We start from the raw sequence: 26,608 nt of genomic DNA, 5'->3' as shown, positions 1-26,608 counted from the left end.
TAGCAGAGGATGGTTTCGATCCATCGACCTCTGGGTTATGGGCCCAGCACGCTTCCGCTGCGCCACTCTGCTTCCTGCTGTGTAAAAGGAGAGGCCTTGCCTTTGCTTTTTAAGTTAAAAGTTGGAAGCTTTTTAAGGGTGTTGTGCCAGGTCGTATTTTCTGAGGCTGAAGGTGCCTGATGCTCAGCTGGGGTGGAGAGGTGTTGCACTGCCCCGGGGCAAGAGCCTCTGTTCAGCTGATGGCAGATGTCTTGCCCTGGGACGAGTGGAAGAGCCAGGATAAAACTGCCCTATGCACCCTGTGTCCGGCTGCCAGCTCCCCAAGAGGGTGATGGGTCCCCATGTTGCCCCAGTCCCAGCACCCAAGTGTTCTGCGAGCCGGCGCAGCATGCAGGGAGCCGGGGCAGGCATGCTGTCTGATGTGTTTCACGGTCCCTGCTCCAGGCTGCTGTGCTGAGCTCTGCACAGACAGAAAACGGGCAGCAAGATCCCTGTAGCGCCTGAGCAAAAAGCAAAATAAGCCGGAGGGCTAGCTAACAGCTCAGCGTTTGCACTGTGAACGGAGGGATTCATCTTCCCATGTCCTGCTCTTCATCCCAGGCGTAGCTCTTTCCTCTTTTGGGTCCCTGCACTGCCACGGTTCAAACCGATGAAGTTTCCTCCAAAAGTTGCAGGCAGGAGCGGTAACCACCTCAAACCCTCCGGAGTCCCCGATTCTCATTGCCTTTCAGCGCTGGCTTGCAGCCAGGTGACGCAAAAGAGCTTTAAATCCACCACGTGCATTAGGGCTTTTAAAACACTTAGTACAGGAGGCCAAAAAGCAGGCAAAACCCTTGGCTTTTGGCGCTCCAGATGATGCTCAGCTCTGCCATGGAGCTGGTGGGGGGGGTCAGGGGCTCCCCAGCGCAGGGCAGCCGGGCACCCTCCCATGGGGCCGGGAGCCCCGTCGCCAACACGTGGGGCAGCTTGAAGCGTCGGCAAGGTCCGACGTGGGGCTCGGCGGCCCTGCAGCCGGTTCGGCCGGCCGGGGAAGGCGCGCGGACGGAGCCGTGCCGGCAGCCCGTTGCATAAGGCTCACGGAGGGGTGGAGTAGGGAAAGGCCAGCAAGAGAAACTGGCAGCCTTGGAGTTACTTAAGTCTTGTTTACACACATTTACTCCTCTTTATATAATAGCTCCATCTGGCCCTCCGGGAGCAGGAGCACTCACCCTGCGCCCGCTCTTGCCATCCCAGGGTCGCTGCAACCGCAGGGACCCCAGTCCGCACCGGAGGGTGCTCAGCTTGGGGGGTGAGGGATGAGCCAATTTCCATGCTGTGTCATGCAGAGATGCCCCCGAGTGCAGTTATTTTACATAAATACCGGTGATTTTGAAACAAAAAGGTTTGCTCTTTATTTTGATATGAAATTATTCATCTTGCGAGCAGGGGCTGCATTGGGTAAACTCTGGTGTTTTATGACATAAACTGTCCTGTTACAGAAACTTGGTTGCAAGCTTCTCTAAGGTACAGATGATCAAAACAAAATCTTTCCTTGTTCCCAAGTGAGCTTCTTTGTGGAAAATTGCAAGCCATGTTTTTCATTCCACTAGAAAATGGAAACAGTTAGAAATCCTGACTTTCCTAGCAAAGCTGATTCCTCCCAGTCACTCGCTCAGCCACTTGCCCTGATGTGATTCCCCTGGAGTCCAAAGTGCAGGGAGAGGTGGTGGCAAACTGCACGCGGAAAAGGCACTGCCAGGGATATTCGTCCACCCCTGGAGCGGGACGGCTGTGCCGCTGCCACAAGCCAGGCAGCCCATGATTTACACTCTTCTTGCCCCAAATCCACGTGAATCCCTGTGCTTAGTGGGAAGGGGGCTGCTCAGTGGCGTGCTGAAGCCCCTGCGTTGCTCCTCGAGGTGCTTCGTTCTCCCCCTTCCTCTGGCCTCAGCTGCAGTTTGGGTGACTGGAACAGGTCCCAGCTGGCCCTGCAAGAGCTCTTGTCCTTGCCTGAGAAGGGCCTGGATTACCGGGCCAGATTTAATAAGAGAAATGTTGGCGTTGAAGGAAGAAAGACCAGGTTAGAGGAAGACGAAGCTATGCCCGTGAAAGCTCATCTGGAAAAAAACCTGTGCGGAAGCGGACAACAGCAGCCGAGAGCGGGGAAGGCGCCGCGCGGGGCGGCACGGCCCGGGGAGCGGGCTGGCCCGGCGGCTCCGGGCTGCTGGGGAGGGCGTATTCCCGGCAGGGACGCTCGGCCGTAGCCCCTTGCAGCCCTGCACGTCCTCCTTGCCAGGCGCTGCCGTGCTGTGACCCTCAACATCCCCGCTGATCCCAGCGGAGTCGCTCCCAGATGGCGCCTCGTGAATTCAGAGCCGGGCTCCTCCAACATCTAGCGCCCTCCTTTGACTCCTTCGGACAGGGGATGAGCAGGACGAGCTGGGCGCAGGACCAGAGCCAGCCAGGGCAGGATAGAGGCGTCAGTGCAGACATGTCAGCAGGCCCTGCTGTCTGCAGTTGCCATGTCCCCTGCTTGTCCTTGTTTGCACTCTCCTTAGTGGTGCCTTTGACAGGTGGGTGGGAGCAAAATGGGAAACGCAAAAAAGGAAGAGTTGAGGGAGGCAGCACCTACTCTTCCTGCTGGGGCAAGGAGCCGAGAGCAAGGGCTGGCACAGAAGTGGGGCAGCCTGCGAGTCCCCATGCGACAGTGACAACGCCACCCCCAGCCACACTTGCTCCGGCACGTGACCATACAGTAGCTTGGGAAGCCACCAAGATTTCGCTGAGCCCATAGTAACGGCTGGTTACAAATGAAAAGCAGTATGGTAGAGCTCCTGAATGGGACCCAGTTCTGCACGCTCACTGGTCTCACAGTGTTAGTGGAGCAACTGCTGCATTTCTCAGTAATAGGCCATGGCTTGCCTGCTTGGGAACAGCATGTGATAGAGCTGCATGGTTGGGCTGGTACACCCTGTGCTCTGCGTGTCCACGAATACAGAGGCTACCTGGCTCTCAGAGCAAAGAAATGCAAGCAGAAGTGCTGAAGTAGGTGAAATAGTTGCAGCTATGTTTAGTGCAGGGATGAAGAGCACTAGCACATCACAGTGGCTTCCAGGAACAACCCTCAAGGAGGAATGTGTCTCCCAGGGGAATGTGAGAGGCTTGCAACCTCCCTGTGGCTGGCCCAGGAGTATCTCAGTGAATCCATGAGCTCTCCCCATCTGGGAGAGGGACCAGGTGATATGATCCCCACAAAGACATGGCCCCACGTTACCATGTTACACTGACACCAAACCTCTTGGAAGTGATGGAGCTTGATACAATGTAAAAGTGGAGTCACGTCCTGAGAGTGGGGCCCCATGGCTCTTCCATCTCTGACTACTTGGGTATGTCACCAGCGGCCGTGGTGCAGCCTATTCCCCTCTTGCAAGGAGAGGATCAGATGGAGCTGAATGAGCAGTGCTGACTTTGCCTCCCCTCCACGGGATCTCTTGTCAAAAAGGGATATTCGGCTGTCCTTGAAACACTAGTGAAGTACTATGAAGTACCAAGGCAAGCTTGTAGCATCCTGCCCCACAGACCACAGTCTTGTCACCCATCCTGACATCCTACCCCACTGACAACAGGGGCAAGTCTGACTTTGCCTATAGTTGTGCTCCCTTCTCAGGAGTATGTGGCTCATACATGAACACCCACAGAAAAGGAGATCTCCAAGTATTTTACATGGGGCTTGCTCCCAAGACTGAGTGACAGCATTCCGCCAACCTCTTAGTCAAGACGTTTGGCTCCAGAGAGTAAAATGAGCCAGATAGGAATCTGGGCTCTCCTCCCTCATCTCTCCAGTTTCCAGGACTTTAGGCATAAGCATGGTTACATGAGCAATGAGATAACATTACATGTCAGCTCTGTGTCCAGCCAATCCATGTCCAGTCAACTCATTTCTCTAGGAATGATGCTGCCTCCAGCAAAGCCTACATGACTCAGAAAGGAAAATATTAAAGTTTTCTTTAAAGGAAAATATTAAAGTTTTCATTAATTCCCTAACCCTCTTTACATCTGATCCTCCTTACTGAGAGTCAGCGCTTCGGTGAGCTCACAACCAGCTGAGTTTCAGGACTCAGAAATAACATCATGTAATTTATGTGGTTGCTTCCTGCCCAAGTCAGCACAGCTCATACCTCGAAACTGGACATCAAGGAGCAGTTTAGCAATCTACTTGCATCTGTTGGAGAGAAAACCAGGCAGGGGGCACCTCCACTTGTTGGATATAGAGACCCGACCTTTCTGAAAGAGAAGGTGCTTATTATAAAAGACAACTTGTGACTACAGACAAAAAGTCTCCCATATCACCTGCTTCCACTTCCTTCTGCTTCATTTACCAGGACTGGCTTTGATCTGTATGTGGTAAATGGAGAAAGATAGTGGTTGAACATTATTTCAATAATATAATATTGATATATTATTGAAATCGATAAATTTGTATAGAAAGATATGACATAGAAATATATATAGATACAGAAATATTACGATGCAAAGAAGGCAGAAATTCCAGGAAGCCGATGTGTTTGTTGACATGCTGGGAGGGGTATGATGCAAATGACTCCCTGCAAGTTATTTGCATGTACTGAAGAGTAAAAATAATTGGTTAGGCCAAGTCTTAAAGACAGTGGTTGTAGAAAAGCCTCGATCCAGCCATGTCACTGCTAGAAGGGTGCTGTAAATCATGGGGGTAGGAGCAGGATTGTACAGATGCTGAGGCTGGGTCTGGTCCTGGCTCTTTGCCTCATCACCCAAGGAAACAAACAAACAACAACAGCAACAACCAAACCCTGGGCCTCATCCTGTTCAGGCTGCCCTTGCTCATGTAAATGTGTGCCCCTGTCAGCCCAGCCTGGCTCTTGCCGATGGCAACGCTGCAGCCCCTTTTGCCACGCTCTACTTCTGGTCTTTTGAAACAGGGAAAGTGGTTTGTCCCTCCATGCAACAGGACTGGCAGGTCTAACGGAGACTGCCTCATCAGTGCACAGAGAGGCTGGTGGGAGGAGCAGGGATACCTGCCCGTAAAAGGGGCATGCATGGCATCCATGGCGTATATTCCTGCTTAGCAAGAGCGTGTGGTGCCTTTGAAGATATCTTAACAAGCTCTCAGGTTGCTTTCTGCACAGAGAAGGCAATGCTCACACGCAGGTGCTGTCACCTCTGTGTCATTCCGTAATCCCAAATATGTCAAAGATGAATGCCAACACTGACAACAAATATTTACTAAAAGGGATTGAATTAATCACTGATTCCCATGACATGTTGTGCTGTTAACAATCTGGACCACATTAATGAGGCTGTACAAGAGCCCAAACACAACCAAAGTGTGTGGATGAGAGCCACAGGAGGAGGAGCTGATTTCTACCCTAATGATACCTGGAACTCCCCACCCTAAACTGACCTTGAGCTGTTTCCCACCTTTAAAGTAATATATAAAAAATAAAATCTGTTGTGCTTTGTAAATAGTAGCTAAAGTCAATGTGATCTGTCCTGTATTATGCAAAACACGAAGTCCTCCTCTGGCCAGCCAAATGGTTAGCATTAAGCATGTTCCCTTCCCCTCCCCGCTGCCCAGTATATGCTGAGTCAGCACAAACACATCGCCAACAAGTGAAAGCATTTGGCGTTCAGAAACATCTCAGTGCTCTACGGAATGGAGAAAACAAATTGTTCTTGCACTGGCCGTAATGAAGCCTGGTTTCCAATGGATTTGTGTGTCGTGGTTGATTGATTTTTAACTGCATTATGCAAAGGCAGCAGCATGTCCTCACTGTTTATGAGGTGCTGGAGAACACGCACGCACGAGGAGATTTGCTCAGTGAATCAGGAGAAGATCAGAACAAGGCAGGTTCTCGAGGGAGCAGCCCAGTATCTTCCTGAGGATCTGGCTGGGGTGATGTAGGTTATTACTCTTCTCATCCAACATTAACTCCCTGTGGCAGAGGGTTGCTGCTCCTGAGCTGAGCCATACAACCAGGTTATGGAGCATTTTTCATGCATGTCACTGCAAAATCAGGCATGTTGGCTAAAATCACCCTCATTTTATGGCTCAGGGGGCCATAAACTTGTCCTTCTTGAACCCTCTGGGCATCCTACAGCCTATTTCCACCACAGCTGGGGAGAGAATCTAGGGTAACAGAATGCCACAGGAAAACTCCCTGGTGGCAATCGCACCTCCAGTACACGTGCATTGCTGGCCCTGAGGAGGGTCCTAAATGCTCAAGTGGAAAGGGAGAGGGCTGTGGAGTCTGGGGGCCCACAGTTCACGTCCTCTCTCAGCCTGGAGCTTTGTGTTTCCCTGGCTGTCCTGGTTCTAGCACTGGCAAGAACTATAACATGAGAGGACTGGGTCTGTTGTGAGCGAGCCTTGGACATCTGAGACATGCCCGTGGGAGAACTCCTAGGGTAAGAGATGTGGCTGGCCCCTCTGGGAGGGTGGCTAAAGATTGATCTGGAACCGAAGCAGATGGAGAACCAGGAGAACTTCCCCCACAGGGCAGCATCTTGGATGGCTCCGCAATGCTCCCAGCGGCGGCTATAGTCCCTGGAGCCACACTTGGACACCATGAGGGGATCCAGAGCTGGGGAAGGAAGCCCTTGGGGCTGCGCTGCTAACCCAGGCTGGAGCTTCTACCACTCTGAAGGGAGGACTGAAAAAGATACTGAACAAACTATGAATCCTCCAAAGGCCACACAAAATATTTACTTTTAAGAGTTTTTAAAGCCATTTGTCCTGTTTAATGAAATCATAGCAGATTTTGAAACAAGCCCTGCTCCATACTCCAGACCTCCATGGGCCACTCCCCTACTGGGGCATGTGTTTCACCAGCACTCGTTGCTGGTGATCTCCCAGCCCGTGCATTCCTTCCACGGTGTGTGGGGGAAAGCAGCCTCTGGAGTATGTGGAGCCTCCTTATATGAACTCTGATCTATTGAACTCGAGAGTTACCACCTTTCTGCTATTTCTCTGAGCACCTGTGAGAGCTGCTGGCCTCTCGGTGCTACTGCTGTCTAGCGGAGCGGACCCCCCCTTGTGCCACAGAGCCCATGCTGGGGCTCTGTGAGTGGGAAGGGGATTTTCCCCACGTTGGTTCAGCACTGGATACCCAGAGCGCCTGGGAGAGATGCTCTTCATGGTACCCACCTGCGTTGGAGGGACACCCCTTTCCTCCCAAACACTCTGCCAAGGGGAGGTCTGTATGGTGAGGTCTGCACAGGGGTGCACCCCAGCCGCACCAGCCCCGGCTGATCCGCAGCGCCCCAACGCCGCTGGCGCCCTGTGCCCCGGCTCCACGCTGGAGCCCCGGACCCTCGCGGCGCCCCGCGCCCTGGAGCACCCCGGGCCGCGCACCTCAGCCCTGCCCTGCGGAGCCCCACGTACCTCCGGCACCCCGCACCCCCGGCCGGCTCCGAAACACCCCGGCCCCGCCCCGCCGGGCCCCACACCCCGCCGCCGCCGCGCTCCGGAGCATCGCGGGTCCCGCCGGGTCCCGCTGCCCCCGGGGCGCCCCGGCCCCGCGGCGGCGGCGGCTGCTCCCGGCCCCGCGGCGGCGGCTCCCCGTTACGAAACGCGGCCGGGCCGGGCCGGGGCGGAGCGGCGGCGGCAGCCAATGGCGGCCCCGGCGCCGCCGCCGCCGGTTATGTAAAGGGGGGGGGGAGGCGGGCGCCGGCCCCCGGCCCGGCAGGGCAGCGGCGGCGGCAGCAGCAGCAGCAGCAGCCCCGCGCAGCCCCGCGCAGCCCCGCGGGCGATGCGCCGCCGCTCCCCGGCGCCGGGCCGCCCCCGCCGGGGCCGCAGCCCCTCGCCGCCGCCCGCCCTTGGCGCCGCGGCGGGCGCGGACCTGCTGCGCTGCCCCTGCTGCCGCCTGCTCCTCCGGGCGCCGGTGACCGTGTCGTGCGGACACTCCTTCTGCGAGCCCTGCCTGGGCGCGGCCCTGCCCGCCCGCTGCCCGCTCTGCCGGCAGCGCCTGCGGCTGCTGGGCGTCGGGGCGGCGCGGCGCAACGTGCTGCTCTGCGCCCTCCTGGCCAAGTGCGCGCCCGGCGAGCGGCGGCCCGCGGCCCGCCACGGCGTCGAGCTGGGTAAGCCCCGGGGGCTGGCGCGGCCGGGGGGGCCCAGCGTGTCCCCGGCATGGCCTTGGGGACAAGGATGCGCGGGGTGCGCCGCCGGTACCCGGGTGGGCTGCGCTGGCCTGGCAGCGCCCTGCCCTCCCCGTCTGCGCAGCCGGGACGCCTGGGCCATTTGTCTGGGTGCGAGGAGCTTGTCCCCAGCCTGCACCCAGAGCAATGGGACTGTGTAGAACGATGCGCAGAAGCGAGATGCAGAGGCTGTGAGCTCTCTCTCTGCTTGGAGTGGCCAGCTGTCCTCTCCCAGCACCGTGCGGCACACTTCCAGGCACAGGCTGCTCTCCTTCATGTGCTTTGCCTTTCTGCCGGGCTTCTAGGGGCTGTTGGAGGGGATGGGTGGCAATGACAAGGCCTGCTGCTCATTGCCAGTGAGTGGGCCGCCGGCAGGGCAGAGCGAGCAGTGCGCACTCCATCGCCTGCATGCACAGGGCATGAACAGGGCAGCCAGAGAGGAATAGCTGCATCTTTAAAGCTAAGAGGTCAGCAGCTTCCTGGGGGCGTCCAGCAACATTTCTGGGCTAGAGGAAGAGCTTGGCCCAGCCAGGCCCCAGGGTGGTGTGGCAATTATATAAAATGTTTGGGACTTTTTCAGTCCAGGGCAGATGCATCTGAGCCCCCTGAGCCTGGCAAGAGCACAGCCTTGGCCAGGCTCCAGGGCCAGCCCACTCACCGTGTGTGCAGCAAGGCCTCTGTGGCCCCTTCTGGGATAGGCTCTTGTGAGACATTTGCCTGCAGGGTCAAGTTTAGGTCCAGGCGATTTGGTCTACTTTAAAGTGGGGCTGCAAGTGGGTTTTTTTGGAGTGCTCTGGTTAAGTAAAAGGGGTTATACAATGTTCCTGGATGAACAGGGAGTTGGGGCGGTGGAGGCAAAAGGTCCTTTATAGACGTGCATTTCTATGGCAGCAGCGAGCTTGTGTTGCAGGGCGCAGACAATTACTTCTCGGTCGCTGCATGATGAGTGCCAGAGGTAAGGCTATGTCTGAAACGAAGGGGCCAAGCGGGCCAGCCGTTCCGGATGCTGGGAGCAGGGCCCTTTATGCAACACTCCAGAGCATCCATTTTACATGCTGTGCACTCTTTGTTCAAAACAAATACACCTGCAAGGTTGTCTGCTACTCTTTTTGCTATTGCCAGTCTCACTATTTTTTTGTCTTACTTGAGTGTACAATTGCATATCTCTCTAAAAAAGAAAAGAAGAGTATAAAACAGCCTCTGTTACTATAGAGCAAAACTTTGAAAGTTTTTTTTAGTCTCTCTCTACTATGTGCACAGGTCTCTGAAGGACAGGGAAGTCAGAGTTAGGGGGAAAAAGGAAATGGGAATTACAGCCACAGTTTCTATTAACATGTGCTCACTGGTATTGCCTGAACTCTGCCATGTGGGTGGTGCTTCTGGGGTGCGAGTTTTCAAGTTTCATGGTCTGCAGACCATTTTCAGGCTTCACAGCTTCTTTTGGGTTGTCCTTCACTCTTCTCTTCCTGCCTTAACGTCGATAAATGCGGCACGCACAAGAACGTGTGTTTTTAGTGTAGCTCTGTGGACCAGCTTGTGGTGCCCTACTGAGCAGTTCCCTGTTGGGAGCTGTTGCTTCTGGCTTTGTAGGAAACCCATAGCCGGCCTGCAAGCTCTGTCCAAAGAGCAGCTCTCCTTGTCTGGCAGACCTTATGTCTAAAATAAATTGTCAGCTTTTTATCTTCTATTTTTTCTAAGTGAGCAAAAAAAGTGCACTGTAACCAGTAACACAGGAGGACTTCTAATGTGCCTGGAGTCTAGAGAGGGCTATCAGTCAGTCATCAGCTGCTGGGTCTGCCAGCTGGCTGATGTCCCTAATATCTAATGATATCAGAGATCAAAAATAGCTGTGGCAGAAGAGAAATGCAGAATTTGTAGCCCGATTTTACACATTGTATTTTCACCAAATCCATTGCTTTATTGCTAGGCTGTGCAAATGTCTCAAACGCATACTTGCTTATGTGGAAAATAAGCCTCTAGACTTTGTACCTGTTTGTTTGTCTCTACTTATCATTAAGCGCCAGAGTATTTTGTCTCTAGGTCTGTGCCTGTGGGATAGGGGGCAGGGTAGTAAGTTCCCAGTGTTCCTGAATTGGGCCCTAAGCTTCTGCCCAAGATCGTCAGTGAGAATAAGTTCTGAGCGATCATGGCTCGCTCTGCCGCGAGGCTCAGCGAGCAAGAGCGGGTGCTGCTGTCCGGGCGGCGATGCCGCCTTCGACGGCGGGCAGAGCGCAAGCGCTCGCCGTGCTCCACGCCACGCAGGGGAGCAAGAGGAGGCAGTAGCTGGGCAGAGACTTCTTGCGTTGCAGTAAGAGGCAGTGGGTGGCTGCGTGGGTTGTAGGGGCCTGGGCACGGTGATGGTGGAGGTGGGTTGGAGGAGCGGGAACGTTGCCTGCAAAGCTGTATCTGGTGCTGGCTGAGCTGTTCAGGCTTGACTCTCCTCCAGGTAGGAGCTGCCAACCCTCGAGCAAGATGTTTCTGTAAAACCCTTTGCCACAGTAAATGAAGTGCCAGTGCCTGGAAGTGGTTCCTCACTTATGCAAGTTCGGCCTCAGATTTTCAGGAAGGGGGAGAGGAGGGTTTTTACGAGGTAAAATGAGCTGCATTTCAGCCTTGAAATAGGTTGCTGAGGAGGACCTATGGCACAGCTTGTGTCCTATCATTGCACCCTGCCCAGGCCCAGCTGAATCAGTGGTCCCAGCAGTGCTGCCCCAGTGCACAGCTAAGGTGTCTGTGCATGCTGCCTGAGCTGCCCTGGCCACCCTGGAGAAAGCCAGGTGCTGACAGGAACATGAAGCCCTCCGTAGGGGACTGGAGTCACAGCTGTATTTCCCTCCCCCCTGAAGCAGGTACCTGCACCGTAGCCCTTGGCAGCCGCCTGCCTCTGCAGCTTCCTCAGCGCTGGGTTAGATGTGGCACCAGGTTTATTGACCTGTTGTCTTAGCTGGGAAAGTCAGCAGCACGTTGGATATAGGTCGTCTCCACAGCAAACCATGATATAATGAGGTGGATCTGTGAATCAGCTCAAACCCACAAACATGACCACACCTAGTGGCTTCCATAAGCTGTGTTGCATGGGTGTTGAGGGTACTGGTTTAATTAGTGGTCACCTGTTTGTTTGGCCCCACTAGCACCCTGTGCCCCCTAAGCCCCATGTGGGTGGTGCAGGTGGAAAGGAAGGTCCTAATGACGTTTCTGTGAGAAGGGAGGAAAAAGGTTTTCATGGCCAGTAGCACCCATAGGAGGTGGTTCCCTCCCCCCCCCCCCCCCCCCCGCTGTAGGGATCCTTTACAAGATCAGCAAGAGCTTGTGCCCTGCAAGATGGATGAGTAAGAACTGGGTGCTGAATTCCCTTACCCCATTTTGGGTAATCTCAGCCTTTTCTTGTACTTGGAAACATTCTGAGGTCTTGCAATGGGAGGTGTTGATCCACCACCTTTGCCTTCTTCCCAGCAGCCAGCCCACAGGGTGCTGGGGCAGATCTGGAGCCCTCCTTGTAGTTCCCCTGGCTTTCCCTCTGCCCTGGGATAGAGATGGCAAAACGCTGGGTCCAGCAGGCTCTCCAGCTTTTGTGAATGCAGGTCTCCACAGCTGCTGGCTTGTTTTGTAACATGTTATTGTGGATCTGCAGGGTGAATCACGTTGCAGAGCCTCCTGTGGCAACAGCCACCATCAGGAGGATGTACGTGATGCACCCTTTCTCCAGCAGCTGCATCCCGAAAGGATGGATGTGAGCACAGATCCCATCACAGGTGAACAAGTAGGTGCTGAAACAGAGCTCCAAGGCAGCAATGGAGGCCTGTGGCTGAGAGCTTTTCAGGGAGATGGGAAATAAGGAGGAAGAAATAAAGAGAAATTTAAAGTAGATACTTTGAGGGAAATGACCACCCTTGCAGAAGGTTATGAGGCCACTAACTTCTACCTGAGGAGGAGCTCAGGGGCTGTGTTTAGCTTGAGGGATGCAGCAGGAGATGTCCCACCATGGCAAGGTCTCCCTAGGTCTCGTCCAGCTGCAGCAGCTCAGCATGTGGCTCGATGGAGACTTGTGGCACAAGTAATGACATTTGTTTCCAGCCCCAGGTGACACTTCCCTGCGGCTGTGCCGGGCAGAGGCGTACGTGGCACTGGGGCAGTATCCAGAGGCGCTGGAGGACTTGGACGCAGTGTGCAGGGCTGAGCCTGGAGATGGCGAGGTGAGCAGAGGGAGTGCTGCGGGGTGTGGGCACTAGTTGTCCATACTCCTTTCTCTTACAACAGGAGAATTTTGGGGAGAAGCCTTGGATAAAGCGGACCTGTGGGATGCCAGAGGCTGCAGAGCAGCTGCCCTGCTGCTCTGTTTTCTGAACCCAGAAGAGATTTTGCACTGCTTTTGAGCATAACCAGGCTGGATGGTGCCACGTAGTGGTAATGGATATATCCTCCAGCCACAGAAGAGACTTTCCCTTTGGTGTCACAAATCCTGGAGCTGTCAGACCTTCTTTGAACATGAACATCTCCTGCCCCCAGTATTATAGTTCTGCTTACAGCCAGAGCTTACCATATGGGAGGAATTTCTCCCTTTCTGCTCCAGAAGGTTTCTTCTAGCTGTCCTGGCATGGTTCTGAAAGCTCATTTTTTCAGGTCCCAGTGCCAGGGAAGGAAGAGAAGGGAGAAGGCTGGCGAAATCTTAGTTCCAGAGAGGGATGTGGATATTTTACCTGTCATCCAAAGGTCCTAACACCAATCTCCTGTCAGCCACCGATTGCAGGGCCTGGTTCATGTTTACTGACAATTGTGAATTCACATAGTCATTGGATTCATCCTGCACAGGAACACACTATCCAAATCCAGTAATGATGTGTTATGTTGCAAATATAGGATGTAAATGCTCCATCCCACTGATGGTCCCATCCATCAGTAGAGGTCTGGAGCTCTGCAGAGCGAGTGCACACAGCTGTGCTGGTGATGGGAGGAGCAGCAGCCTGGGACAAGTTGCGGGGCTCTGGGGAAATTTTGGTTGAGCTGCCCTCTGAGAAAAACAGGCCTGGGAGCTCACTTGCTGATTTGTGCAGCACTTTCTGGCAAGCTTCTCAGCATTCAAAGGGAGAAGCCCTTGACTCCTTCTCGAGGCCTCTGTAGGGTTTATCTACTTGGCTTTTGCAATTGCTGTGTTTTGAAAAACTGTTTTGTATGATGTGTGGCTGTGCTGATACTGGTTTCTTTCCGAGAGTGCATTTGGTAGGCAAAGAAGACAAACCTGAGCATGGGAACAGCAATAAGTGCAGATACTTCAGCTTTGGCTAGGGGCAGGCAGGGCGATAGAGGGAGGCTCGCTCCAGACCTGATGCTCAGCCAGGAGCTGAAGAGCAGTGTTCTCAGTTGGCAGCAGGCCTAGTGGGCTGTGATCAAGGCCAGTTCTGTGATGTTGTGCCCATTTGATCAGAGGGTTGGGAAACACTAATGGGAGCTCTCCTGAGGTGGGGAAGAAAGATCAACCTCCTACCTTCCTTTTCAGTGAGATTTGCACTAGCCTTAATGCCAAACGAGGCCTTGAGGCTGCGAGGCCAAACCTGGCGCTCTTTGTGCCTCCCTCCAGGTGCTTGCTGGGTCACCCGTTCCCTTCTCACTGGGTGTTCTAGTTATGCTCAGGGCGACAGAGGCAGGGGCTGCTGAAGGGATACTCAAGCTTCTGTTACTAGTAGGGATTCCCTGCTAGGCTCCTGGAGCCAGCTGGAGGAGCACTGACACTGCTGCATTGCTTCCTGAGTTGTCTCTCTAGGCCAGAGTAGGAGGGAGCTTTGGGTTGGCTACTTTGTCCAAGCCTCTGGTTGAAAAAATACATTTTTCAGAGCTGCTAATCTAGCCACCATTCACCTCCATTCTGGAACAAGGCTGCCTTTGATTCTCTGGACCAGCTGGCAGGCAGTCCAGATTTCAGGCCAGTACCGAAATCACTGTCATCACCTCTGTCATTCTCCCTGGCACTGAGATTTCATGCTATGAGTGGACACTTTTCCTCTTGGGTGGAAAGGGCAGGGGACTGAGGAATGATGATGTGCCCCCAACCGCTCGCTCCTTTTGGGTAGTGGAGAACATGGGTCCCAGCCTTTGAAACATGCCTTTTTATTCATTGCCTCTCACCACTGTCTTCCTTAGTCTGGCTCGGGTATTGGTTTGACAGAGGACTCGGCTACTGCTGAAACAAGAAGCCCATACTGTGCCCACACAAGGCTGCAGAGAGCAAGAGACTTGTTTTTATGGCTTGTGAGGGATGGAGCGTGGCAGGCTGCATCCTCAGCAAGCCTGAGGTGTCTTCTCTGAGGCGTCACATCTGAGCTGTGTCCTTTCCTTGCAGATCCTCACGCAGGACAACTCTCCTCAGCCAAGCGTGGCTGCAGAGCTTCCAGCTACCTGCCAGGGCTCATCCAACCCCCAAGCAGGGGAAGAAGGATCAAGTGCTGGGCTCACACTTTCTCTGGCACAAGAGTGTGCTCAGGTGAGAAAGTCTGCAATGATCTGAGACAGCAATGGGACCTACTGTCCCTTTGGGACATCCCAAATTGGCATCTCCCAATGATAGGAGGAGAGATCAGGTAAAGAGAGGTCCTGCAGGATAGCAAAGACATGATCTGAGCTCTTGCTACAGAGACTGGGGAACCTGAGAAGGCTTCTCCTGTTTGCCAGCCTGTTTTCTGTTTCTCTTAATTTGTTCTGCAGTATTTTTGGTAAGGCGTCAGACTTTCATTGTGTTTAAAACATAAGTCACATTGCATTCAGCAAGAGTATAAAATATTGGTGTTAATAGTGTTTTTCATTAGAAATGTGCATTTGAGGACAGTTCAGACCACTAGAAGGTATCAAGGAAAGCTCATCTTCTGCTCTTTGCCTTCTAAGGAGAAATTTGGCAGGTTTAGAGGGAGGGGAAAATTGGAGAAATTGGGTTAAATACACCCAAGTACTAAGTGATTTGCATAGGTAAACCCCTGTTTAAACTGCAAGATCAACTATCCCATGAGTGTATGCTCTAGGCAGTAAAAATTGCCCAGATCTCCCTCTGAGTGTTGCTTTTCAAGTGTTTTCCCCTGTGCGCAAGTTCCGGGATGGTTTATGTTTCACCCCGAAAAAAGGTAAAACTGTGGCTCCCAGATGCCATTGCAGAGGTGAACAAGGGATGCCTTTCAAGGCCTCACTCTCCTAGCATCCAGCAGATCCAGCAGGTTAATATATGATAATGTACAGAGAAACCTCTTGGTTGCATAGGACTCACTCAGGTGGATGAGGCTGGCTGAAGTGCAGAGAGAGTAGGACTATCAGGTTTGATTTATGTATTTTCACTCCCCTCTTTGTGTCCAGGATCAGGAGGGAGCAAAGGAGAATGGCAAAGGGGACATGGAGCCTGAGGATGGCAAGGTGACACTCACCTTTTCCCTGCCAGGAAGACAGCGAGACTCAGACGCTTCGTCAGAGAGCCAGGAAAAACAGTTGTCAGGTGAGTGCCGTCAGAGGTACCAAAATCTCATCTCAGGCAAAATGCCTGTTTAAAATACATTTTGGTGCTGTAATCTCAGTCTTTGTGACATGTGCCAGACCAATGAGTGGAGATCCAAGGGACGTGCGATGGGGCAGTTCCAGCCATCGCGCTTACTGTGTGCGAATGTGAGGGGGTCTGATACCCTTTATTGAGCTGGTGGAAGTTTACCAAATCTTTGCATCTGGTTTGAAAAATTCTAGTTACAACCAGATATAATTTGTTCCCTTTGCTATGTGGAGTCGCAAGGAGACTTCCTTTAATAAACAGTTGCTTCACCGGTGTGCCTTGTCCCCTAGCCTGCCCTGGTGGCTCAGCATGCCCTGGTGAGATGAAGAGGGTGAAATGCTGCAGTCTGTGTGGGACAGGAGATCAGCCCATGTCATGGTTCCTGCTTGTCTCAACACTGAGAAAGCCTCAGCATGTTTCCTAGGGGATGTTACTTTTTCCTTGTCTTTTTCTCCTGTCAGAGAGCGAAGAGGAAGCAGCAGAAGGAGACCAGCTGTACCTGGGGGACCTGCTGAGCATATCTGACCTGGAGTGTTCTCTCTGCATACGGTGAGTTTTCCAACCAGTGAGCTGTCAGGATGAAGAATAGGCATCTGCCAGGGTTTGTTCCCCACTCTGGAGCTTTCTTCATACCCTAGTATCAAACTCAGTGCCTAGCACTGCAGAAACACAGGTTAAAGGATAAAAGATAAGTGAGGAAGGTACGGAGGTGGGCTTTTCTCTGTAAAGCTTGGAAGAGCTTAGATCAGTCTCTCAGACCCAGTGTGTCCACATCTATATCGCTCGTGACATCAGTGCAGAAGTGGCGATGTTCAGTGGGGTCAAAGATCTTAAGTGGTGATTGCCCTTTGTAACAGCATCCTGAAACAGGAAGGTTTTGCCTCAAGGAAATGCTGTCTAATGTCTAACACTGCCATTGCAATCCCAGAGAGGGGAATTGGCCCAGCGCTGTGCACACAGGGGGTGGGAGAAGAGACAGGGGTAGAGTACATGTCCGTCTGCCAGGCCTGGGAAGGTCTGGGTGCCTGTGAGTGAGCACTTACTGCCAAAGGGTATGTTGAAATTGGGCTATTTTCAGTGTGTCCCAGGACTTTGAGCGTTTGTGCAAGTACACTCTTCCCAGAGGACTGGGTGTTTTACTGCTGTACATGCAGGATGGTCAAGGTCTCCTGTGCAACAATGTCTTCAAGCTCTGGATATGGCATGGGGGAATGACCTGCAAGTGAACTGCAGAGCAGGGGCCAGACTGAAGCTATATGTGGTCTGAATTAGGTGAATTTAGATCTCTTGCTCCATCTGAGAGCAGGGAAATGTCATGCTCAAGAAGAATCAGGATTCAGTAGGCAAAGAAGTAACAATTTGTACCTCCAGTAGGTAGCTTCCACTGGTCTCTTAACCAAGCAGCGCTTTCCTGAGGTCTTCATTTCATTTCTGATCCTGGAGCCACCGGTGAGCAACCTGAGTGACTTGCAGCCTGCTCTGCTCTTGGAGCTATGGGAGAAGGAAGCACTTGATCTGGTTTACAGCATTATGCAAGTCCAACAGTCTGATCCTAGGCTTCTGATTAGAGGAATAAACCAGTTAAGAACTTCTTAATTAACAGAACATCATATAAACAAGGCTTGGTTGATGCAGCATCAGTGAAGTTAAGTTTCCACTGGATCATGGAAAACACATCATGAGATAGCTTTCAGTGGTGTCTTATCCATGCAGCACTGTTGTTGTTAGTGAAGAAGGCTGGTTAAAGTCAACATGTTTCCCTTGAAATGGTAGAAGGAGACATGGGAAATGCTTCATTGCTTCAAGAAGCAAAATCCCACAGGACCGTAAGTTTGAGACCTGTTTTCCTCTTGCTCTCGGCAGGGTATTTCGAAAGAGAAGGAGCAGGTACTATACCAGTAATAGCCTGAAGCTGCACCCACAGCTTTGCCCGCCCTGGCCTGCTGAACTACTGCCGCACCAGCCTCTGCCAAGCAAGTGTGCCTGACCACTTTGTGGGAGTGCTGTGCAAAGGGGCCCAAACCAGGAAAACCCTGGCCTGGGGGGAATGACAGCTTCAAGAGTACCCAGCCCTTTGAACAGAGGCTATGCTGAGTGTCTGTCTCATGGTCCTCCCTTGCAGGAGCCTGGGGTGGTGCAACACATGCTCCTTTTTCCCCACATCTGGCTATTTGGTCTGTTGATTTTGGTTGTTTTGCAGGATGTTATTTGAGCCAGTGACAACACCATGTGGGCATACCTTCTGCAAGGAGTGCCTCGAACGCTGCCTGGACCACAGGCCCAACTGCCCCCTCTGCAAACAGAGCCTAAGAGAGGTGAGGGCATGTGGCCTGGTGGAATGGGGCCCAAGGGGGAGCTGGGGGCCGCTGTATGCTGACTCTGGTTGCGGTCAGTGTACTGGGGCTGAAGTGGAAAGCTGTGATGCTTGCATGTGAACAGCTATCTGGCAGAGAGGTATCAGCTTCACTCACATGGGAAGGACCACACAATTTATAATTAAGACTGAGGGATTCATTTCCAGAGAAAGCCACAGTGATTTAGTGAGATTGTAAACAGGGCAGAGTTAAAGAGAGGGAAATTAATGCTAATAACCTTTACAAATGGAAATGGATGGAAAACCTCCTAGTCTGGAGATTTGGCTTAATCTTTAATGAGAAGGGATGCAGACAAGACCATCAGGGAAATTAGGTTGTCATACAAGGACTGCAGTGCTGTCAGAGAGAAGACATTATGTTAGATGGATCCTAGGTCTGAACCATATCAGTTCCCTGTGCCTGAAGGTCTTGGTGGACCTGACCTCTAGCCCTACTAGCAGGCTGGAGAGCATCACATCGGTTGCTTTTATCTGTGACATTCTGATCTAAAATTACCCTGAGCTCCTACAAAAGTGAGCATGACTGGGAGCCTGGAGGGGCTCAGCAGCTCCCTTTCTGCTCTTATCCAACCTGTTCCTGGGTTTCATTTCTTTCAGTTCCTGAAGGCTGGAAGTTACAACCCCACTGTCTTGCTGCAGGAGATCATGCTGGCCACCTTCCCCTCCCAGCTGGCTGAGCGGAGAGAGCTGCACCAGGCTGAGATGGCAGAGCTCTCCAAGTAAAGCAAGGACCTTCTCAGGCACATGTGTGCATGGGCAGAGGCAGGGAGTGAGCTGCATTGCTCTGGCCTCGGTCTGCTTGAGCTGCATCTGCCCTGTCTCCAGGACCATGGCACAGCACTTCAGAGAGCCCAGAAGTGCCTGGGGGGAATATAGGAATGAGGGAGCATCCCTTTGCGGGGCTGTTGTGTGGGCAGAGCCTGTCCTTGGGCTCCTGGTGAGTCAAGTGGAGGCTTTAGTATTGCTCTGAGCCAGAGCATCCCTTCTTGGGGCAAAGTACTTTGCAGATTTGCTTCAGGAGGGTGGCCAGTGTCCAAGCTGGGGGTCAGTAGAATTTGCTTCTGAATGTCTCAGAGGGGCCTCAAGTCCTTCCTCCTCTCCTTCAGTCTGACCAAGAATATCCCCATCTTCGTATGCACGATGTCCTTCCCAGGCGTTTCATGCCCTCTACATGTCTTTGAGCCCCGCTACCGCCTCATGATACGACGGTGCCAGGAGACAGGTACGAGGAGGTTTGGCATGTGCATCTACGAGAATGGAAAAAGGTGAGCCCCAGGGCAAGGCATCTCCTTCCTGCCCTTCCCATGCACAACCGATCTGCCCCTCTGTGTCAGTCCCAGCATATTTGCCCTATAGGAGCACGCAGAAAACTGTGTAGCTTGTGTTACCTCGGAGGTACTGATGCAGAGAAAGGAAGATAGCCTGGTGCTACGCGGGGCTGTGGGAGCAGGCCGTTGAGCCCACAGCTCTGTGTGGGGCTCCTGATAACTTGGCCAGGAGTCAGCTGCCTCACTTAGTGCATTTTTACAGAGGCACTGAGTCACTCTGCACCCTTCAGGAGGGCTCCAGCTGAGGAGCTGTTAGCTGGAAGTCTCTCAAATCCTTCATAGTATAGAGGGGAGGAACAGGGCGCAGTTTTGTATCCCACAGCACCCCCGCAGAAAAAAATCAACAGGGAAGTGGTGCTTTCCCCACACAGTATGGAGTGAAACTGAAGCTCCCTGCCTTCTGACATCTTGCAGGCCAGAGAATAAATGGGGCCAAAATGAGCCATCAATGACTGTTAAATATGATGGTCTAGGAACAACGTGAAGTCTCTGACCTATGTGATTGTCTAGCAGTGTCCTCCAGCTTCTGTTAGTGATTAAAGTTGTCTTATCTTATACACTGCCCTTAACAAGCTGCAACTGGTCTGTATGAGAAAACAGGACACTGGGCTAAATGGGCTTTTGTTCAATGCTATGTGGCAATATTTGCCTTCATAATGAAACCTCCGTATCTCAGGTGGCTGAATCTTTAGGCTACTAACTCAAGTACTCTGATAAATGAGTCTTTCCTTGGGCATGTCCTCCCTGTGATCCAGTCCTCCTCTAATGAAATGAGGTGGTTAGTATTTTCTGGCCTCTCATGGGCTTTAGGAGGATGTCTGAGCAAGGAGTGGTTTGTTCAGGACCTTTAGATGTCAGGGCAGAATGAAGATCTGAGTCACTTCAGTATAAGGCCAATCCAAGAGAGCTGTGTGCATGTGCTGCAGTGTGCTCTCTATTCCTGTCCTCTTAGCAGCGAGTGATAACTCAGAGATGTTCTCCAAACCAGCGCCCTCCCAGTCCCCTTGTCACTGGGGCTTCTCCTTTGTGGAGGTGGTGTAATCAGGAAAAGCGGCTCTCCCACTATTGGCACTCCCGTTCATGCTGCTTTCTCTCTCCGTTGCTCACTCCAGTTTTGCTGACTATGGCTGCATGCTGGAGATTCAGCAGATTGAGTTCCTGGCGGATGGAAGATCTCTGGTGGACACGATAGGGAGGCGGCGTTTCCGGGTGCTGAAACGGGGACACAGGGATGGCTACAACACTGCCGATATTGAGTATCTGGAGGACAAGAAGGTGAGGGCAGGACCAGAGCAGAAGTCTGCATTGCAGAGGGACAAAGTCAGAAGGGGCAATTCTGACATGTGGGAACACCCTTGGTGGGCATGTTTCTGCGGCACAGGGTGGCAGTCTCTCTCTGCTGATGGCATTTTTCAATGCTGAATCCAAGCATGGACTTGTGTCCTGTTAGCCTTGCTAGCTTCCTTGTACTGGAGTTAAATGCAAAGCTTGATGTGGAGTGCAGGCCTTCTAGACTGCAAAATCGTGAGAGCTCCTGGTTATGGACAGTGAAGTCAGGTTATGGTGCCTGAATCTTCCCTTTCTCTGTGCTGTGGCTAGCTCAGGCTCAGCAAATACTCTGGAGAGCAGACAAAGTGCTTTAGGTCGGTGCATCAAGAACAAGTTTGCTCTTTGCCCCTCTGTGGCCTCTCCTCCATCCGATGTGAGCTGCTGTCTTCCTCCTTCCCATGCACCCCTGTCTTTCTGCTCCACACAGGTGGCTGGGGAGGAGCTGGAGGAGCTGCAGTGCCTGCATGAGAGCACCTACCAGTTGGCTCGGAGGTTTTGTGAGCATGAAGATGTTGCCTCTAGACACATTTTGATGCAGCATGGACCCCTGCCAGAGAAGGAAGAGGATATCCAGGTAACACCTGAAGGAAGAGGTGCCCTAAACAGGGAGGGTGCTTAGAGAGCCTTTGAGTTAGAGCTGTTCCTCCATTGACCACCACATTGTCAGAAGCATCTATAGGAGCCTTATGGCAGAAACGCTCACAGGAGGGAGCTCAGAGGATCTGGAATCGCTTTGCTAAGCTAGCAGAGCAAGCTTCTACATGGCCTTGTTGTAGGTGTGCTTTCCAGGGCACTGATTACTCCCATACCACCTCTTCCTCAGCTTCCTGTAGTCAGTCTTAAGCCAGCAGAAATCTTGTGCCTGTGTGATGTGAGGCAGCAGGTGGAGCAGCACAAGGAGAGATGCAGAGGAGCCGAGCTGCTGAGGACTGCGTGTGTGTGCACACGCGTGTGTGTATGAGAGCCAGATGGGCCAAACTGGGAGGGTATCAGGACCAGAAAGCCAGGAGACCCTCCTATAAGGGGAGGCTTGCCTTGCACGTAGCCGAAAAGAAGGGACGTGGGACGCTTTTTGGCTTCATGATCAAAATCTCTTACTCTCCTGCTAGGATGCATGTGTGGGGAGAAGCTGTGTGTGTGCCAGGAGCCTGGCACGTCCCAGGAGAGGCTGCTGGAGCTCTGCCGGGTGTCCGTGCTGGCACTGAGGCTTCTCTCTGTGCCCAGGTGCACTCGCACGGACCTGGCCGTACTCTGCCTGTGGGTCCGGCTCGGTGCTGTAGCACGTGCTGCCCAGGAGCGTGTGCTTCCCTGCAAGGCTCTTACTGGGTCCCAAAGGCCCTGAAGGTGAAAGATGAGAAAAAGCAGATCCTGTTTTTCACTCTTCACTGTTTACTGCACTTCTTACTCAGAGGTATTTTAGGAATTGTCTGTTAAAACAGTTTAATGTTTCTCTGGGTTTTAAAACTGTTCTTGGAAACCAAGCACTGAGTTTTATAAGCTTTCCTGAGTCCTTTTGTCAAACTAAAAACTAAACTGCCTGGATTTGGAAACACTTGGGGGTGGTGATGGGGAAAATGCAGAGAACCAACTAACCCAGAATTCAGTGAGTCTGTGGTCTCGTTTCTTCTCATCTTTTCACTGGAGCAAAAGCCATGGCTGGCCTGAGAAGAGGTGCCAAGATGACAGAATCCAATTTACTTATTAACTTGCTTTGACAAATTCAGATCTGGAATTTCATTTATTGCGAAGAAAGTGTTTCGTGCCCAGATCATTGCAGATACGCTCTTTCTGCATGTGCCTGGCCCGTTCCTTGGTTATAGCTGTCCTGGCAGCAGTCATGCCAATGCCGTGCTCAGAACTAGAAAATGACTGTGCCTCACTCAGATGAGTAGAGTATTTCCCTCTTAAACTGGCTCACATTTTAAAGGAGCATTTTCCGAAAGCATTGCCCAGCTCTTATGCCTGTCTGGCCTTTCTTGCCCCTGTTAGAGCAGTTGAGTAATGCTGAAGCAAACGCCCAGAAGGCGAGCTCCCTGGGGGAGGCTCCCCTTGCCTCCGGCGCAGGCTGGGAGGTGCAGCCTGAGCCGCGTGCCGGCGGAGGGGTGCGAGTGCTGCCACGTCGAGGTGCCGGTAGGTCTGTGCAGCCCGGGCTGAGAGGAGAGTTTGGCTCATGCTTAGTGAAGCGATTGCCTTAAGACAAACAAAGGCACAAGATATTTCTGTCTCTTTAGTAGAGACTTCCCTGGTTGCAGCTGTGTCTGGAGACTCCCTGGGGTATGTTTGTCTGGAAATTGAATTCCTTTAGCCAGCAGTCTCGAGCCTGGACAGATGAAAGAGCTGTTTAGATGAATACCTTAGCCAAAGCTGGCACTGCTGCAGCAGCTGCCTAACTGACAAGTGCATTTTACCTATCAGAGATGCTGCCCAAAGACTAGGTGTTTATCTGCCTTGCTGCCTGATGTGGGTATTTCTCTCTCCTCTCTCTCCCTATTAGGCTTCTGCCGATGGACCAGCCTGGTGCTGGTGGCTCATCTCCATCCTGCCCCTTGACCCGTCCTACCAGCTGATGCTCTTCTCCACCACATCTCTGCGAGCCCGCCTGGCCCAGCTGCAGCGCATCCTCACGGCTCTGCTGCGTGCCCACCCCGGCGGGCTCCTGCATGGCCCCCGCAGCCAGGTCTGAGGGTCCAGCTGGGTGCCTGGTGCCATCTGTGCCAGGGAGAGCTCCACCCAGCTGGTTTCCTTATGTGTCTCTTCATGACTTTAGCGTGGTTGGATTCCCCCAAAGCGGTCTGAGCAATGAGCTGGGCACCTGCCTCCCCTGGAGAATGGAGGCTGCCAGCAGCGATACCATGCCCTCCACTTAAGCCGCTTTGGTGCCCTGGGCATGCTGTGCTGCCGGGAGGGAGGGCAGCGAGCCCCATGGTGGGGACCAGGCCAGAAAACTGGGTTGTGTCCTGGGAACCAAAATTCCTCAGCGAGCTGCTTCAGCACCAAGGAAGCCTCTCTGTAGGGCACAGGAATGAGCGCCATGATGCTCTTGGTTTTGGGTCTTCCTCCTTGAAGAACAACATAGCCTTTTAGTAAAAGGGCCTGCACTGCACAGCAGGAGAAGGGGATGTTTAGAGGCTTGGGAGAGGCTGTGCTGGGATATGGAGAGCTCCCTGTGACTTTTCCAGACCTCGGGAGCTGAAGGTTCAGCCTCTGTTTGAGTCCGACTTGACTGTCCTTCAAACTAGAAGAAAGGGTAAATTAAACAATCTGAATCTCATAGTTCAGCTTCTGATGGTCTCCTTGGCCATGCAGCGAAGAGACCTGGCTCTCTGAGCATGCCCCTTCCTCTGGGTCCATTCAGTTCCCTGGCTGCCTTTGCCATGCCAGACTTGCAGGGAGCATCCCTGGTACAGAGCTGTGTGGGGATGCCATGGCTGCCTAGCCTGACAGCCGAGGAGACCACTGTCATGAAATGTGTGAGAAGGGAGGGGTTTGGTTGAGTTGGGAAAAGCACCAACACAAAGATGGTGATTCTGGATCCTGGTTGGGCTCAGACTGCAGTTTCAGACCTGGTTGCAGGGTGTGGGAATGAAGGAACCAGCCATGCAGGAGAAGTAGGCCTGGAAGTGTTTTGGGGAGACTTTCTGCTCCTTCAATAGCGCAGTTCTCTGTTCAGTGTTTCCTAGGAACTTGCTGCCTCCTCAGGAGGAAGTTGGGATCCGAGTGGCAGCTGTGCCTGTTCAGGGGCCCCCAAAACAGTTCAGACAGATAAAAGTCAAGGGAGCCCAATCTCCGGGGAGGCCCGGGAAGGACAGTACGCAGTGACTGGGGCTGTGAACCCTGCACTGGGGGAAAGTGCTGGCTGCACGTGCCTGGCTGCTGCTTGTCACTGAATATGGAGGGAACAGTAATGCCCACTCATGCAGGCTGGGGCTTTCCTCCACAGAGGTCTTGAAGGTTTGGGATTTTTGTCTCCCAACCATAATTTCAGTGGATTTGAGTTGAAATTTAGGAATAATATCCACTTTGAGTTGTTGGATTAAATTTTTTTCCAGAATCTTATCCCTGCCTTTCCCATATGCTCCACACACCATCTGGGGGCTCTGTGAGCTGTTATATGTGTGTGGGAGAGAAAATTGGGTTGAGGCTGCAGTGCTCTTTACTGTGTGTGAATCATCTCAGCATCCGTCTGTGCCCTGCGAGCACTAGGTCCTGCTGCTGCCTGGTTTAGCCTGATCTCTGGGGTAGGGGTCTCTGCTCCCATGGGGACCTGTCTCCCAATGGCCACCTTTTCCCTTCTCTCTCTGGGATCCTCTCCAACAAAGTGCCTCCCTGGAGCGTGGATTGGACTGGGCTGAGCTGTTGCTCCTGAGGGACTGCAAGGAGAGCAGAATGGCTGAGGGCAATGTGAAGCTGGATTTGCTCCTCTGCCTTTGAGCTGTGTTCTCTCTCACTTTGCCACTGTTTCTCTGGAGGAGCATGACTCCCCAAAGGGGCTGCAGGCTCCTCGGGAGCCGCTGGGCTGTCTAACTGGAGTGGGCAGGAGAGGCAATGGCAGGAATCCCCGTGCCTGTCCAGGGCAGCTATGTGTGGGTGGCAGAGCACACTGGTTCCTCACCACTGAATTCTGGAAAGTGCCTTTCTCTTCTGGAGGGTAAGTGTGAGCTCAGCCAACAGCCCCCAGAGCTTCCTGTGTGCCCTCTGAGCTGCCAACTTGCCATGTGCAGGAGCTTCACCTGGGCTTCAAGGAGGGGATGGGATGGGGATGCAGGGGGAAGTGTGGGGCTGCCCTGTGCTGGGAAAGAGCCAGGGCCCGGAGCTGCTTCTGCCTGGCCTTTTTGTGGAAGAGACTTGTGCAAATCACTCCAGTTTGCTTGGAGTACCTTTGGAGTTTGTATTAGCGTCTTCTTCCTGGTCACTGAAATAAAGGTCTTGATTTGTTTGTTTTGTTGGTGGTGTTTGACCTTCTGGTTACACATTGAGCATAGGGCTCCTGATGAAAGTGCTTCTGCATCCAGAGGGAGCTTCAGGGGCACATGGAGAAGTGATGTGTGGGCCTTCACATTGGCATTTGAGAAGCACTCTGTGAACACAGTCTGGCAAGGGCAGATAGCAGTAAGGAGGGGGTAAAGGGAGAAAAAAAGTAGTTTGGCCTAGAGAAAGAGGCCATGTACAAATGAGCCATGTGGAGTGGTTCCAGCCCACTGCTCAGCTAGAGACTTTGGGGAAGGATAGGGAAAGGGGCAGACCTGGCTTGTGGTGATGCCAACTGAGGGGTCCTCATGGTGCCCATCCCTTTAATGCCACCAGGCATGTTTGTTCCCACCTCCAGGAATGGGGGCGAGTAGGACAACTGTCTTCTGCACCACTCTGTGCTGTGTTTTGCTGGGAACTCCGGAGCAGTGTGGGGGGATGGAGGGGACGCAAGTGGGCTGAGACAGCGCATAACAGTGTAGGCACCTTTAAAACACCTCATGCATCAGAGCTGGGTCTCTGCTAGGCCATTGCTAACAGGCTCCGTGAAGAACTGGACCATCAATTTCTCCCCCAGCAACACGAGGCTGTGCCCCAGAGGAGCCCAGCTCTCCTCCAGCTCGTGCCCGGGGCCGAGCCCCAGGCTTTCTCCAAACCCAGTGAAGAAAGAGGAAAGAAATTTGCTGTGGGAACAGCGCAGCTGCCAGCTTCCTCCCACTCTGCAGCAGCGAGGAGTGTGAAAGGAGCCACTGTTGTTTACAGAAAAGGGTTTAAAAATAAAACAAGCCACAGTCCTCTCACTGCTGTGAGCCCCCATCTATCGTCCTTCTGGGGTTTAGCTGTGGTGGCTGAAGACGATAGCATGTCCTCCAGAGCTCAGGGCATAACCTGTGGCTGCAGCTAAACTCAGCGCTGGCCATGACTGAGCACCAGGGTGTACAC

The 26,608-nt window shown here is 53.0% G+C and overlaps 1 protein-coding gene and 1 non-coding gene across 2 annotated transcripts; one reads left to right on the top strand and one right to left on the bottom strand.

Moving 5' to 3' along the window:
- TRNAM-CAU (transfer RNA methionine (anticodon CAU)) lies at positions 1 to 72 on the bottom strand. The gene has a single exon. It is a non-coding gene; the product is annotated as a tRNA-Met (tRNA).
- A 7,507-nt stretch (positions 73 to 7,579) lies between these two features.
- Positions 7,580 to 25,634, top strand: LOC134146724 (LON peptidase N-terminal domain and RING finger protein 1-like; the record flags this gene model as incomplete). The annotated part of the gene is given in 13 exon segments (XM_062587203.1): positions 7,580 to 7,606; positions 7,609 to 7,650; positions 7,653 to 8,094; positions 12,226 to 12,344; positions 14,486 to 14,626; positions 15,484 to 15,619; positions 16,129 to 16,216; positions 17,868 to 17,982; positions 18,639 to 18,760; positions 19,148 to 19,306; positions 20,482 to 20,644; positions 21,126 to 21,272; positions 23,193 to 25,634. Coding segments are annotated over 13 exon segments (1,890 nt in total), but the record flags the coding sequence as incomplete, so codon positions are not given.
- Positions 25,635 to 26,608: the final 974 nt, after the last annotated feature.

Source organism: Rhea pennata, chromosome 14 (genome assembly GCF_028389875.1).
Source record: "Rhea pennata isolate bPtePen1 chromosome 14, bPtePen1.pri, whole genome shotgun sequence".
Taxonomy (NCBI): domain Eukaryota; kingdom Metazoa; phylum Chordata; class Aves; order Rheiformes; family Rheidae; genus Rhea; species Rhea pennata.
The sequence above is the reverse complement of the archived record's forward strand: the minus strand, read 5'-3'. Positions and strand labels throughout refer to the sequence as shown.